At 47.7% G+C, this 16,175-nt stretch overlaps 2 protein-coding genes across 7 annotated transcripts in view; one reads left to right on the forward strand and one right to left on the reverse strand.

The window, feature by feature from the left end:
• The window catches only part of clint1a (clathrin interactor 1a), a 55,513-nt gene that overhangs the window by 8,268 nt on the left and 31,070 nt on the right, over nucleotides 1–16,175 (reverse strand). For 2 of the 6 annotated variants that reach the window (XM_015349361.2, XM_069195983.1), the window contains one exon: nucleotides 14,931–15,092. In XM_015349361.2, the coding sequence (XP_015204847.2) occupies nucleotides 14,931–15,092 (162 nt within the window). Of the gene's footprint in view, nucleotides 1–6,424; nucleotides 6,496–7,888; nucleotides 8,146–12,987; nucleotides 15,093–16,175 lie in introns of those variants that run through there. The other 4 variants (XM_015349357.2, XM_069195980.1, XM_069195981.1 and 1 more) reach the window with 3 other exon arrangements.
• Nucleotides 290–3,954, forward strand: lsm11 (LSM11, U7 small nuclear RNA associated). Its single transcript, XM_015349360.2, has 4 exons — nucleotides 290–782; nucleotides 1,037–1,176; nucleotides 1,752–1,835; nucleotides 3,163–3,954. Exons 1-4 carry the CDS (start codon nucleotides 332–334, stop codon nucleotides 3,538–3,540), a joined length of 1,053 nt encoding a protein of 350 aa, XP_015204846.2. The 5' UTR covers nucleotides 290–331; the 3' UTR covers nucleotides 3,541–3,954.

Raw genomic sequence — 16,175 nt, forward strand, 5'->3', positions numbered from 1 at the left:
TTAAAGTGCGGTACTACATTTAGAGTATCCAACTGCATCATAAAGCTACATTTTGGTTCCTATCTGTGAACTCAGGCGAGTGAGAGAGAAACGCCTATTGCAATTTCCAGAAAAAAGTCGTAACAACTTGAAACGAACGCATTTGTGTCGGTGATTATTAAAAAAAAATATAAACGAAAACATAAATCGCATAATGAACACAAAAACTGTCGTAGCAAAAAAAAACCCAGCAACTTGTGGGCTGATACTCCCTCTAGCGGCAATCAGGAAGCAGTTCTACAAACTCCTTGGACTACATATCCCATGACGCACAGCTGCGGGTCTTTCAAACATGGAGGAGAGTGAACGGAAAGTGACGGACAGATGCTCTGCAACTGAAAAGCGCGGTGATATTATGAACCCCAGTTCGCTTCGGGACCCAGACGAGGAGCAGAGCGAAGAGCCCGAAGATGACCTGAAAGTTAAGCTGGATGTCAGCTCGGATAAGTTTGATCCGTTGTTGGCGCTTTACTGTCCCGAAATCTCGCTGCCGTACCCCAATGTGAAGTGCTTCAACAACATCGCTCAGTATGAAAGTTTTCTCAGAGGGGGCAGCGGCAGAGCGAAGCCGCAGAACGTGGCGAAAAAAAACAGGAAAGCCAAGAAAGGCGTCCCGGACCCAGAGAGGATCGAGAGGCTAAAAAAGTTGATGGTGAATGCACCGACGGAGGAGGGAGCTGGGGGCCGCCAGAGACCGCCAAGAAAAACTAGGGCTCCCAAAAATGTTCTAACCAGAATGGCCGGTAAGCAAAAACTGTAACGCCTGTACGGTCTGCACACACTTGACTCTACCTACACCCGTCACGTAAAAATCGTTGTAGGTTTAATGCAAATGATGAAACTTTGCCCAAATGATTGTACAAGCAGTAGTCAAAGCAGCAGCATTTTCAAATTCTCAGATGATACAGCTGTGTTTGGCTTAATGTATTATCAGGGATGGTATTACAGTGTGCCTTGCCTTGTGGTAATCTCACTGCTATGCCGTTTGCCTCGTCAGTTCACGCTGGGAGCCCCCTGGGAGAGCTGTACCGCTGTGTCCAGGAGAAGATCCGGGTCAAAGTTCACATCCGCACTTTCAAAGGGCTGAGAGGAGTCTGCAGTGGGTTCCTGGTGGCCTTTGACAAGTTCTGGAACATGGTACCTCCCTTCCCATTGTCCGAGTGCTATAGTTATACAGGAAATTTTGCCTGTGGCTTTAGGTTCCTGGCTCCGATTTCTTGTATAACAGTAGCAGGTTGCCTCTTCAAAGTAGTAAACTGGCCAGCAGCTGCTCTAGTGAAAAAGCTTAGACTGGAACATTCCAGTATACAGTATTCAAAGAAAAACACTGTGCCTTGTTCAGTCTTGTGCTGTAGTTTTCTTGTCCTTCTGCCCTCCTTGGTTAAAAGGCTCTTCTCAGCCTTGTTTTCCGCCTAATAGTTGTTCCCCTTGTTTTGCACTTTTAACAACATTTTTGGTGCATCAACCAAAAGCCAAAAGATTGAGGACAAAATTAAGAAATGCAGAGTCCACGCAGTGTGTGTTTCACCTCACAGTGAGGTCACAGTGCGTGCAGGACACCCAGCCTGCTTCTTTGTGAGCGTAACGTCTGGATTTTAGCCGCTGTTTGCTGGCGTTCTGCAGAGCCCGTTGGAATGTGTGCTTTGGCGAGCTGTGGAGCTGTCTGTCTTCTGAGCTGTCTTTTGGCCTGCCCCTCCCCTCTGCTGTTTCAGGCTCTGGTGGACGTTGACGAGACCTACAGGAAGCCCCTGCTGGGGGAGGCCTTTCACCACGAGCGTGCTCTGACTGTCACCAGGGTGGGTACGGCCAACCGTGGCGTCCAGGCAAACAAGCCTGCTCCCATCCATCCCTTCTCTAAACCTTTAATTCAATTCAGGGTTGCAGGGTAGCCGGAGCCTATCCCAGCATGCAACGGGTGCTAAGCAGGGTACACCCTGGATGGGACGCCAGTCCTTCACAGGGCACATACAGACACAAACATGTGGGCAGTTAACCTACCAGTACGTCTTTGTACTGTGGGAGGAAAACAGAACATCATAAAGAAACTTATGCAATCGTTATGAGAACATGCAAACTCCACACAGATAGCACCCCAGGTAGCAGGTAGCAGCAGTGTTAATCACTGTGCCACCATGCTAGCCTTCAAAGCTGGTAGTTTTTTTTAGAATCACATATTATTTTTCTTCTACCCACCCGACTTAGAGTTGCCACTCGTGTGTGTGTTCACACAACCCACAGCTACGAACCCTGTAACCGCACACAGGGGAGAAAGAGGAAGTGCAGGCAGACTCCTCTGGCCCACTCACTTCTGAGCCAATCGTCTTTTAATACGTCACCTGCAGCACCACCCCCGGACTGCATGATCAGCTTTGATTGGAGGAGAGGCGCTTCCCTCTCCAACAGCACTACTTGCCTGCTTGGCCCCAGGAGGGTGAGAGAGAGGCCTGATGCCTGCTCCCACCCAGCGCTCAGCGGAGCTCAGACAGTTGCACACTGTGGCTTGGGGAATCCCGATCCCAGCCAGTCTGCCTCGGGCCCTTACTGTCTGAGCCCCCCTCAACAGGTGTATTCTTGAAAACGTGTACATTTACCTATGCAGTTGTAAGTAATGTAGCAAGCTTGAGATATTCAGGTTGTGGTATTTAAGATCCGGCAGTGCACAGTCAGATCCAGGGGCGAATCTAACTGCTGTGCAGTGGGAGTCTCACCAGTTTCCTTTGAGATTTAGTGACAGGGAGCTCTCTCTCCTCTTGCTTGCACAGTTCAGGGTGTAACACCAGCCTGAGATGGCTTTGCGGTATTTTATCAAGTTCATGTTTATCAAATGCACATCAATACAGTGAAATCAAATGATCATGTCGCCCATTTCTGTGTCCTCCAGCTGTTTGACGTGGCGAAAACATGCAAACTCCACACAGATAGCACCCCAGGTCCAGATTGAATGCAGTGTTAACCAAGTGGATCTAACTGCTGCGCAGTGGGAGTCTCGCCAGTGTCCTGTGAGATTTAGTGACAGGGAGCTCTCTCTCCCCTCTTGCTGGCACGGTTCAGGGGGGTAGCGCCAGCCGGAGACGGCTTTGCTTAGCGATATGTGATCATGTCGCCCATGTCCGTGTCCTGCAGCTGTTCGACAGGCTGAAGCTGCAGGAATCCCCGGATTTCGGGGCGCCGGAGGAAAGGAGCGGAGGGGACCCGCCGAGGACGCGGGAGTCCAGGACCGCCGGCGAGCCCCCGCCGGCTGAGGAGCACACGCCGGCCCGCCAGCTGCGCGGGTCGCCGAGGAAGAAGGCGTGTGGCGGACCCGGCAAGGAGAGGGAGGGGCCGGGACTGGGAGGAGCGCAGGACACGGCTCCGGGTCCGCGGACTGAACCAGAGAGCGGGACACAGGGCGGGGGAAGACAGCCCAAGCCCAGAGTGGACTACCAGCATGTGCACAGAAGGCACGTCAACCAGCTCTTCATCCGGGGAGAAAATATACTGCTTGTCAATTTAGAACAGTAGGTATAAAGAGAACGTCAGGTCACCGGAAAACCGAATCAAATGGTGTTTTATGACGTTTAACACCTACATTAAACGGATTTATAGGCAGATTGCGGCACCCAGTGTTTTCAGCGGCGCTGGCCGAACAGCTAGCCTCCCGAGTCGGGAGCAGTACGTCGCTCCTGGACGGGGGCGGGACACCGGGGCGGAGCAGAGCGGCGCCCTTCTCTCGCACATCGGCCTGGTCCACGCACGGCGAAACGCGCCGCCGTGCTGCTATTCTGTGGAGTTCCGTTTCTGACTTTCTCACGGAGGAGAAAAGAACGTTCACGCGTTGCCTGAAGTGGCACCACACGGCAATGAGAAATTAAAGAAAATAAAATGACATGCAGCAACAAAGCAAAGTGCTAAAAATAAAAAAAATGTGTGAAGATATTTACGGATTTTTTTGAAGAAACCTGGGGTATTATAATAAAATGTCTTTCTACCCTTAATGCTTCCGGTTATGAAGGTTTTAAAAATTGCTATTGGTATATAAGGGTTAAATAAAATGGTGAAAACTAGATGAATATCTAAGAATTATTTGAATGAGGCCAAGCCAGTAGATTATTGTCTCATAAACGTTTTAGTGGTGATTCCCATGTAATTATCATTTACCCAGGGTGGGGAGATTTGATCCGAATTCGTTTTTCTTGTCTGTTCCAGACGCACTAGCTTTTTAATGAAGAAGCCCTTTCACGCCCCCCGCTGAGCTCCCTGCAGTTAGTGCTGTCAGCCAGCAGAGGGAGCGAGGTACTGACTTTTCTATTTTCTACGCAAATTCCTTTTTTTAAGAGTGCTAGCTTGCTTCAAGCCCCCAAAAAGTGTCGTTTTTTTTCAAAATTCGCTATAGGATGTCAGCTATGCGCGTATACCGTAAGTAGTTTATTCAGCGTGATAAAACTGGTGAGTTTTTATTAAAGAGAGGGTAGTTTCAGGATGAGCTACCCCAGTCCTTGGAGAGCCAGTTCTCAGGTTTTCGTTCCCCCCTCTGTTCTTAATTACTTAATTGAGCTCATTAATTAATAATAATAATAAGAGGTCAGATGAGCTGTTTCATTCAGGCCCTCTCCAGTAGCTAATCGAAAACTGCCACGCACAGGACAGGAGCGATCCCGCCCCAGGTCGGGATGGGGGGTTGTTTTGATGTACTGCACGTCTCCGAAGAAGCCGAGCAAGTTCCAAGATTCATTTCACTGCCCATAAAACCAAAACCTCTGGCCAGTCGAGGGGCGTTGGTGTGCCTCAGGAGTGAGTGAGCCCGGCTGATCTCCACCAGATGATTTCTGGAGGTCACGTCAGCTCCGCCTTGGGGAGCCAAGGAACGCTTACAAAAGTGACCAAATTGAACTCGAGGGCCCCTTTGCGTTTCTTGAGATAAGCCAGGAGAATGACAGGTCCTGTGAGAGCTCCGAGCAGGGGGGGGCAGTACCTGTGGAAGATTGCCTCCGGGCCCCCTGTCGTCTCTCGTCCGGCCTGGCGGCAGGAGAGTGTGCCCCGGGGAGGCCTCTGTCCTGCCAGATGGCGTTCCTCTCCCCCTCTGGGGGCACGGTGTGACCTGCGAGAGTGGCCGTGGCGTCTGCCCGGGGGCGGAGCGCTGTCGCCCCAGGTCCTGCAGGTCCGAGCAGGCCTCTGTCCCTCGCTGTGTGGTGGGGCCCACCCGCGTCCCCTGGCCTGCCGGCGTCCAGCAGGAAATAAAGCGAGAGCAAGGGCGCAGGGGCTCCATCTGCAGCCTCCGTTCTGCAGATCTGACACGGTTCAAACGGGTTTTGGTTACTTTTGCGGGGTGGGGGTGAAACGTCTCCAGCGATTGAGAGAAGGAACCGAATTGCACAGCCCACATCTCTCTTTTTCCATTTGAGTACATCGAATGCTTGAGCTTGTTTTTTTTTTCAGGTCTCGAAGTGTTCGGCGCATAACGTCGATTCCCCTGGATTTAACAACAGAAATTAGGATTTTCCAGTGCCCACGTCTTGTGCTGGCGGCAAGACTCGGTTTCTTTAAACCAACAGCACTATCAGAATTCCCAAGGGCCTGTGCTGTGGGCGACTGAAGCAGATTCAAGAACGTTAGTATGGTCACAACCAAGAGAGGAGATCTTTTGGCCTCTCTGGTAATTGATCCAAGGAACTTATCCAACTGTTTCTTGAAAGAAGCCAGCGTATCGGCTTTAAAAACATGGCTAGGCAGCTTGTTCCACACCCCCACTACCCTTTGTGTAAAGACGTATCTCCTGTCCTGATTGAAAAAGCTTATCCTTCTGTTTTTTTAAAATAAGCCAGGTTATCGGTTTCAACAACATGGCTGAAAAGCTTGTTCCACACCCCCACCACCCTTTTTGCAGAAGTGCCTCCTGTTCTATAAAACATGATGGACCGTTACCCCCAAGGACTGCACTGGGGAGTCCTGAACTTAGTTGAAAACTTCATCTTTGGTATTAATCCTTGTCAATAAATTCAGGGCTTCCCAGTTCAGGGGTCCAATGGCCTCAGCGTCTGCTAGCTTCAACTCCAATGGAGCTTTAACAATGACCTAATTGAGCCCAAGATTTAACTAATCACTAATTAGACCTTTTGGAATTGTTTCTAGTTTTGGAACCATCAGAGATTTAAATTTACCCGTTCATCATCTTAAGCAGCTTAAACACCACTTGTTAGGAGCAGAAAACAATTCGGTCAAATCAAGTTATTAGTTCAGTTAAGAAAACCGAAAGTCCAGCTGAGTCGAAAAACATTATTGAACAGCAGTCCTGATCGGAATACATGCTAATTGGGAATCTACCTTGAAGAGCCTGAGTCTGGCGGGCAGAGGATTCCTACATGAATTAAAGAAGTGAGACAAACTTCTCCATCTACAGCTTTTTTCTTCCTTGTTTTTTTTTCTATAGAAGCTGCAATCCAACTTGACAAGTTGAAAGTCCCAGTGTGGAAATCACTCCTTGAACAGAAAAGAAGAGGAGGGGGGCAGTGGTTTTGAGTTTAAAAAAAAAACTCCATTTGTTTGTCTTTTCTTCCCTTTCTTATAAATGACATGGCCCTCTCTGAGGGCTTCATAAATGGTATATGAATTATTGAGCTCTCAGGTTTGAAGCTGTAAATGGCGTTTGGCTGTACTTATGGTTTCTGACATTCTGATCATGATTACATCTTTAATGCATGCATCGCCCCCTAAACACAGGACTCGAGAGCCTGAGCGATCCCACAGCATTTAAAAGCTTTCAAACTTCAGGAAGCCTTTGCAGAAATAAACATGCATGCACACACACACACATTAATAAAGAATACTGTATGTGCTGTTTAATACGTAGTTGGCCGACACTGTAATCCAGAGCAAAGGTTATAATTTCCTCTTTTGTACGTGCAGATCTGGGCACAGCTACATACAGTACCTTTCTCAGTGCTCCCTACCTGAGATCTGAGTCCATGGGCTCTCTGGTTAGAAGGAATACCCAGACTGAAGTACACACTCTTCATATTTCAACAGCCCACCACAAACTGGAGCTATTTTTTTCCAGCTCAGCGGATCGACCTCGTCTGTGACACAGCCCTCTTGTAATAATAATAATAATAATAATAATTGCTTACATGCATATACTGTAGCGCTTTTCTGGACACTGCGCTCAAAGCACTTTACAGGTAACGGGGACTCCTCTCCACCAGTGTGTAGCCCCACCTGGATGATGTGAGTGCTCAAGTATGCTCTTCACACACTGAGGAGAACAGAGTGATGAAGCAAGTTCATAGGTGGGGATTATTAGGAGGCCATGATTGGTAAGGGCCAGGGGGAAATTTGGCCAGGACACTGGGGTAACACCCCTGCTCTTTTGGAGAAACATCCTGGGATTTTTAATGACCACAAAGGTCATTTACATGTGAAGGACGGCACCTTTTTAAAGTAGTGGCCTCGTCACTATACTGGGGCATTAGGGACCCACACAGACCACAGGGTGAGCGACCCCTACTGGTCCCACTGACACCTCTTCCAGCAGCAGCCTTAGTTTTTCCCAGGAGGTCTCCCATCCAGGTACTGACCAGGCTCACACCTGCTGAGCTTCAGTGGGCTGCCAGCTGTGAGTTGCAGGGTGATTATGGACACCAGGGTATAGAGTGAATCACTGCAGGTCCAGCAGCTTCACACGTGGAGGCACATGGTCCTGCTGGTCACTGCAGCACCCGCATCCCCCAGAGGCTGGCCCGTGTGTCCTGCCACTCCAGCCCCTTACAGGAAGGACGCCAGTCCACAATTTCAGTCTTCTCCAGGCTAACCGCAGACCCCCCCAGCCCCCAAGTCATGTCAACCCTGGCCTCCCTGTGCCCCAAGTCTCCTAGACAGGAGGAACATCAGAGACCATCATCCCCTAGCACTGATCTCATTTGAGAGCCTCAAATTGCCATCTTTTCACTCGTCCCTCTCTGAGCGCGTCTACCCTGCCTTTATCACACCCGTCTCCTGCGCCCTGCCCCGTCTTCCTCCCCTCTGCCTCTCCTCATCACCCCCTGAGGGAGGCCCCACAGACTGACAGGCTGAGGCAGCTCCCTGCTCTATCCTCTCATACGCGTCGAGCTGGTGTTTCCACAAGCGCGGGGGCTGTTTGAGGGAACAAACATGTCGGAAGTGAAAAGGGCCCACCCTGCGGTATAAATGGAAACAATTCCTTGAAGCGATCGCTGTAGCTTTACTTATTTTTTTCCCCCGAAGCAGGAAAGTGAATGATGGCCAAGTGCTTTACGCACACAGTATACACATGGGACCATTAGTTATTCTGTAGCCATGCAAATTAAACAAAGAGAAAAAAAATGATGTATGATTAATAACCTTCGAAAAGCTCTTAATGTTTAATCAGTCTCTGTGTCACTTTAATATTGAATCTCTTTGGTAACTTCCTGGGTCAAGTCCGGAGGTGAAGACATTGATTTGTAACCAGGAGACACCCATGCCCATTTTTAGGACCCACAGCAAGACCTCTGGAATTGGGGTTACAAGGACTGGCACGTTTGTATTTCGGAAGGATTAAAGGGTTAAAGCTCGCCTGTGTCTGGGTGGGGTCAATTCGGAATTGAAGTTCCACTGTAATGAATGTGCTCAGCAGGGAGAGAGCACTGGGCAATGCTGTGTGTCCCAGATCCCAGACTGGGCTGAGGTCCTGTCCTCATGGGAGGACCGTCAGGGACTTTAAACCTGTTTCAGGACAGTGCAGAGGCAGCTGGGGCTGAAACCACCTCCTTCTCTCCCTCCTGCTCCGTCAGGGTCCGTGCACGAGGATCTCACAGGGGAACAGAGGGGTTTGGGATGTGACTTCACATTAAAATGGGCTGCAACACTGAGCAGATTCACAGCGGAGAACGGGGGTTGCTGGTTTCCAGGAATCCCAGTCTAAAATGCTCTGTTCACTACACAAAACACCACAAGAGGCCTGATGTCTCCATTACACTGTAGAAGCAGCACTCCGGGCTGTTCAGATCTTGTAGAAATAAGATCTAAAGCCCCAGAGTTTCTTCCGCTTGTTGCTAAAACACCAGTACACACTTTATCCCGGCACCACAAAGGACAATGGTCACACATTCTGATGACATGTTCCTAGAGCCTACCCAGTCCCAGCCCGATGTAACTGTTTAACAGAGACTCCAGGGGCGACAGCTTCCACAGTGCAGCAGCCACCAGGGAGAGGGGCAAAGCAAGGCCGTGTTTCTCAGGCACGAGCATCGCAACAGCTTAGTTCATGACGGAGGCCCTGTGGAGCTCGTTTCACAGAGGAAGTGAAAATCCCAGTGCTGCCCCTCCAGCAGTAGTGCTCTTTTCCCCAACTCAAGCATTGCTCAGTGAAACCGGGAAAACGAAAAAACATTGTTCAACAAGCATTTTTCTGGCTTCTATTTTGACCTGGGGAAACCTGTCCACCGGGACTAGTCCTGTCCAGCGCTACACTAAAGGCCCCTGCTGGTGTACAAGCAGAAGTGAGAGAAGAGGTTCAGACTTATCCCCGGTAATGCCTTCTTTCACATTCCTCCAAGTAAAGAAGTTCCCAGCTGCTCTCGTCTGCAGTAAAACCGATGCACTGGCCAAAATATTAGGAGTTGCCCGTCAAAGTGAACACAACAAGCCCCAGATCCCCATGCGTCTGAAGACTGGCGGGATGTGCTGTACCCCTGCTCTCTGCAAGGAGACTGGAGTGGGACCGGGTTGCAAACAGTTCAGAACGGAATTATTGCAGCCCAGCCTTTGAACTACACATGCTTTGTCCTGATCAAGCTATTTTAGCTGTTTGCAACAAGTTATTGGGCGGAGGTAGGTGGAGTCACCAGTCAAAATATTAGAAAGCACCAACTGTACTGAAAAGAAAAACATTTAAAAAAAACAAAACATTATAATCTAGACATTCACCAGCTTTGTGCTGCTGTGTGGTTTCTGGTCTAGAAGTGGAGGCAGACTGTTCACCTGTCGCGGAGATCTGACTGATACCGGGGGTTACTGGATCCACTTCTCAAAACAAAAAGCCAGTTTCCTAAACCAGCGCAAACACTCCGAGGTTCCAGTGTGCAAGCAGGCAGCGCTGATGGTGTGAGAAACCAATGCCACAGCTTTAAGAATGAGGCGGGGAAGACACTTTGCTTCCACTGCCTCCAAGACGAGATGACCTTGAATAGCACAACGAAAATAAACCCGTTGCAGACAGCATCAGCGCCACAGAAGAGTGGCAGAGGCTACATCTTCGCCCTGCTCGCCTTCTCTCTGGACAAGACTCAAGCTTGCTTTGGTACTGATCAAATATCCCTTTCTAGAAAATAAGTGACAGATCCAGTGAAGGGCAGGCCAAGCATCCTTGCTCCCACAGACGCTAATGACAGAGCAGGGCATGGGCAGACCTGCCTGCTCCTCTGCCCCAAGTTCTCTGCTCTAAATAAAAGCCAGGCAGAGGAAATAAAAAAAAAAAAGAGCACTTAATACGAATTGTCAACTGTTGATCTATTCAGAGCCCGAATTGCATGTGACAGTGACACTTCACAGCACATTGCCCTGGATCTGTGTTAAAGCTGACAGGCCATCGCTAGGCCTACTGGATTATTAATGAACCGCAGTCTCTTAAGCAGATGCATATTCATTAGCTGACCAGCTGGCACAGGTTTGCAGATGTCAGCAGTCAGACAGTTCTGTCTTATCGGCAGCCCAGCCCCAAGAATAAAGATCTTTAACTGCTAAATGAGGCTACGCAACCCCCCCTTCCCCATCTCTCTCTCCCAAAGAACATCAGTGAGATTCGGTGGAAGGGCTCTGCAATCAATATATTAATGAGCATCACGGCAGCAGTTAGAAACACAATATGCCTGTGCAAATATTAGATTGCATTGTCCCTGCCATATTTCCTTAGCCCCTGAAGCCAAGCCAGGAACAGACGGCTTCCACTTTATTTAAAAATCCAAACACTTGCCAAATGGAACTCCTTTGGAGCCTCAGACAGATTTCACCTATTGCAGGGGGTCTCCAGTGCCGATTCCTGGGGTCTCAGTATGTCTGCAGACTTTTCATTGCTACCCAACTTTCGATGACCCAACATGGGCTCAGTCGGAATTAACTTCACTGGACCCACTGAACAAGTGCTCTTCAGGTGCCGTTTCCATGAGGGATGTAGAAAACCCTCAGACACACTGGCACCTCCAAGACAAGGCCTGCAGACCGCCCCCCAACGCATTCCGAATGAGAGGACCAGCACAACATCACACAAAGAGAAGCATTCAGCAGCATTTGTGAAGAATGACTCAATTCCACGTCTCCACACATCATATTTCCATATCATAGCAGTGTGGCACACAAATCACAGAGTGGGATAATCATGCTGTGAAGTGCCCACGCCAACTGCATGATGATGCCAATCGGAGGAATTATACAATATACATAAATAACCCACAGTTTTCCCCACCTTCTTGGTTGATCTCAAAATAAGCAAAGCTGGGTCTGGTCAAAACTAGGGTGGAAGGTATCCAAGGAAAACTAGGCAAGTGGAGTTGGTGGACCAGTAGGTGGAGCTCTTCCCCCAACTGGACCAGATCTCCAAACCAACATCCCAGTACGTGAGCAGGGACACTGTGCTACAGAAGGTACCATCATTCAGAATGGGACAATTCAGCTGAATCCCTGAATACCTCGATTGAATATCCCATTGCTTGTAAGAGAAGGGGTGTTACCCCTGGTTTTCTGCCAAATTTGACTCTTTTGGCCTACCCAGACTGCTCTATCAACAAGTTCCCCTTTTAATTCAGCTGGTGAAGTAATTTCTCGCTTCTCCACCTGATCAAGCGGCTCACGTCACCCAGGTGGGCCTGCACTTCACCGGTGGATGAAGAGGGACAGCGCAGCCAGAGCACTGCAACTTGACCAATGCTGTCCGATCTTCCAGAAAAGTAACAACTGACATGGAAAAACCTGAGACTGGCATCAATACAGTAACTGAGACAAAAAAAGCCCAACAAAACAGAGCAAAACCCTTCTTAATGAGCTCTGGTTTAATCAGTCCCAAACCAATAGACACTTACAAAGTGTACTGGCACTCAGTAAAACAAAATGTGAATTATTAGCAGTCCACCACCTCGCAGGGACCCTTGGTTTGGATCAGGAAATGGGCAGAACCTTTACAGCCAGGGTTTAGGACTCCTGTAGTCGCTGGCTTGTTTCTCACTCCCCCAGGGCATCCCAAATTCAGCTTCCCAGCCTGGCTTTCCTGCAAACGCTGCTGGCGGAAGATCAACAACCGTCACTTGATCAAACAAAAGTCTACCAACAGCTCGGCAAATTCTTTTTATTTAAATATTACTGATACTTGAACCACAGTCGTCTCATTCTGAAACACATGAATGTAACACAGGAAGAAACCTGGAACTGAGCATGCAGAGATTTCCAGATCAAGACGGCAAAGGCTGTCGAAAATGGTTTAGTTCCCCAGAAAGCACCGACTCCCACTTCTCAGCTGGAGTGTGCTGGTGGTGGGGGGAGGCCAGAAGGGCAGTGTATCCGGGCCGGATTAATGTTCAGTACTTCTGGAGCAGGAAAGGCTTTTGATAAGAAATTAAATGCACCCTGTTCTTGAAAGATCAAAAACCTTTGGAGCATTAATTACACTGCCTTTCATCCCTGGCTTAACAAATGAAAAGCCTTCATCCCACAACCCACTGTCCCCTCCCTGTAAGCTAATATTGCCTTAATTCGGATCTAATTAGAAACAGTAGAGCCAGGGATGAAAACAGGGAAAGTTGTACTTGGTCATGTCATTGTTCGTGTCACAGTTTTCAATTAACAGAGTTCTGAGAAGCAAGGGACAGCAGTCTGTGACTTGACAGCTCCTATTAAAACTCGCACGTTCCTCTTTCATGAGCCACAATAGAAAGCAGACCCACTATTCAGGACTAATACAACTCAAATAATGAGCCTGCAAACATGTTTTAATTAACTGTTTAATGTTATACATAAAAGATCATTATGATTACAATCAAAACAGACTTGTAATGGATTGAAAAGAAATTTCCATTGTTTAAGAAAGAGGAGGCTCTCGTTTCCTTTTACATTTGCATAACTAATAGTGTTTTATTTTTAGTAACGCTCCCACCCCTAAAAGCACACACCACAGATTTTAAACGTTACAGAACTATCGTGATTGAAAATATTTTAAAAAAATAACTAGCCCCTCTTGAATAATCATATTAAAAAAAATAAACATTTGGTCATTTATTAATGTATAATGCCTTGGAAACTGACGGAAGGCTGGTCTGTCTGTGGCCATGTACACAACAGCGTTTGAAAATGCCTCTGCTCACACGACACACAAGCTTTTATACACTCTGAACAAAAACCAAACAACGTGCAACCTTCTTTGCCCATCAGTGTAGGTCTGATTTCACACAGCCCATGGCCCGACAGGTCTCTGTCACACAGCTAAGCTTCCTGTGCCCCCACCCTGTGCTCTGGGTGTCCAGCTGTGCTTGTGCACGGCTCCCTTACTGACAACCTCCACCACCCCTGGGCTCACTCTGTCCGGACAGCCAGAAATCACACACTTCCTTCTTCGGTTACAAAGACTTGCATAATTCATGTTAAAAAAACCCACCCAAACGTAACCTAGTAAACTGAATGAGGATCTGGGGTGTGGAATAAAAATATTTTTGTACATATATACTTTGTGGATGTCAATTATGGCCGGTGATAAATACTGAATGTTGCCTTTCCTTGATGAGGTCGTTTTCGGCAATGTAAAGGCAACTGACTGGCCCTCAGTTCCCCCGTATTAAAGTAAAGACCAATAACCCGGCGTGGGGATACTGCTTCTTCTAAAACTACAGTTATTTGTTATTTGGATGAAAAAATCTGATCATACTTTAAAAAAATAAACCCATCAGAAAGGCCACAGAGAATCCCTGTAGTTAAAACAGCCTTTCAGTTATTCCTTTTTTTTCTCATATTAACAGCCCACTTTTAGAATGCAGGATTACTGTATAAAGTACAAAGATCATTAGGATTAAGCATGGTAAACTAGCAGAAAAAACGTTTGCCCATGTTAAAAGACTGTCTCTGGTGACAATATCATTAAAGATACTAAGGTTTTTTGTTTGTTAAGTCTGCCATCTGGATCTTGATACGTTTTCAATAATTCTTCAGCAATGCAATAATTTATTCGTTTTCACAACCAAAGAAATATTTACAAATTTGACCATCATAATTCTTTGATTCACTGTCTGACCGATGGACAATGCGAGGTTATATATGGAATGACATTTCACAGGTTAAAAAAAGGAGGGTGGGGACAGGAAACAAAAGGATAAAAGGAAAGAAAACAAAATCAGAATTACTTGACTTCTCAGTTCTCCTGGACCTCTGCTATGTGTTTTTGTCAGGAGAGTAAAGCTGTCTTCCCCCTGGCTTTCACATGAATCAAACTACTTGCTGCCAATGGGATGACTTAGCAGAGACTGCATTGTAAAGTAATGTACCAGTATATGATCATATACGCATTTTTGCCCCTATACAAAATTAGCCTCCATATATTTCAAAAAAACCAAACGGGTCCTTGGTTATAACCAATTTAAAGATACAAAAAAGGAAAAGACGGGTGACGGCATTTGATATTTTTCAAGTACTCTTTGTGTGCAGCTCTTATATTCCTTCATCACTGTATATTCAGAAAACTGCTCATCTGCGCAGACTTTTTTTTTTTCATTTGCCGAAGTTGGCAAAATTTGCAAAGGCATCTTGCTTGGGCTGCACCATGGCCGGGGTCATGCCAGCTGCCATGCCCACTGCTGGCATGCCCATTCCCATGGAGCCTGGCACCCCCATTCCTGCCAGGGGCATTCCCATGTTCATATTCATCATTCCCTGATTGACTGTACCTACGGGGCCCGGAGCCACGCCCACAGGGCCCATGCCCACAGCCATGCCTGGTCCTGGCATCACAGGGGTTGAGGGCGGCCTGCCGGGCAGCGCCGAGGGCTGCATATTGAGGTTCATGCCCGCAAAGCTCTGGGCAACCATGTTCATGGGCGGCTGCACACCTGTGAGAAAAGACATTCAAAAAACACATTAAAGAACAACTGCAGCTCCTATGTGTTTGGGCCATTGTCACAACCTCGGGAAAGTGCGCTTTGACTGCACAACTGCTTAAAAAATGTTTTGAGTTAATTTCCCATTTCAAGATGTAGGGCGAAAAATAAGAGGGCACTGAACTTGGAAGGGCAAAAAAAAAAACACCCACAGACTGCTCCTCATCACAGTCATACTAATAATGTTTCTCTGATTATGGGCAATTTAAAATAAAAGCCTCGAAAACGCTAAATCGGTTATGCACCGAGACTGAGTGCACTGCTAAATCACATTACAGTCCCTTGCCCCCGCAAAAGACAAAAACAATTCTCAACTCGACGCAGGAAAATGAATCACTAGGAAGATCCCCTGTGCCTGCACAAATATAACCCAGAATCGCCTCAGATTAACTGAAAGAGAATATTTCATGGAGACACAGATACAGAATTCCAGATGGCTTTTACTGTATTTGTTTTGCACAGAAGGTCCCAGAGAGAGGCTAGGCTCGGTTTCCTGCCACTGCGATGAAATCCCTCAGTGGGATGGGCCGAAAGACAGCGCACCAAGGGACTGCCTGGCATCTCTGTTTAGAGACGCAGTTGGAAAACCGCATGCAATGCATTAGATGCCTGAATTCCATCTAGAAAGCCGATGTGAACATTCGACTTGTCCCGAGAGTGCAGACTTAAATCCAGCACGTGCAGCTTGCTCACCCTACACCAGGGGTGTCCCCCGCACACATATGGGTCCGACTAACAACAGGAGGACAAACAAAAACACTCCACTGCTGGGCTACAGGGGGAAGGGGAAAACCACTGAAGTGAATCAATAATCTATACTGATCTGCTAACCTACACAGGTTATACTTCCTATCCAGCAGCTCTCAAGTCACGTCACCAGGCAGCCATACAGCTGTTTTACTGAAACACCTCCACAAGGTGCATTAGTGTGCAAGGGAGCTGCAGTCTCAAGAACAGGCAAATGTAAGAGCATCCAGGCATCTTGCACTAAAATACGAGCCACGTGGTTTTCAGAGACGCTACCTGGTTGGCTAG

The sequence above is a fragment of the Lepisosteus oculatus genome, chromosome 11 (genome assembly GCF_040954835.1).
Source record: "Lepisosteus oculatus isolate fLepOcu1 chromosome 11, fLepOcu1.hap2, whole genome shotgun sequence".
Lineage (NCBI taxonomy): Eukaryota > Metazoa > Chordata > Actinopteri > Semionotiformes > Lepisosteidae > Lepisosteus > Lepisosteus oculatus.

What these genes read in the sequence shown, in the direction of transcription:
- lsm11 (XM_015349360.2), top strand. Translation starts at nt 332, where the DNA reads ATGGAGGAGAGTGAACGGAAAGTGACGGACAGATGCTCTGCAACTGAA. An exon ending in TTGACAAGTTCTGGAACATG is followed by an intron (nt 1,177 to 1,751) that starts GTACCTCCCTTC and finishes CTGCTGTTTCAG; the next exon opens with GCTCTGGTGGACGTTGACGA. An exon ending in GTGCTCTGACTGTCACCAGG is followed by an intron (nt 1,836 to 3,162) that starts GTGGGTACGGCC and finishes CGTGTCCTGCAG; the next exon opens with CTGTTCGACAGGCTGAAGCT.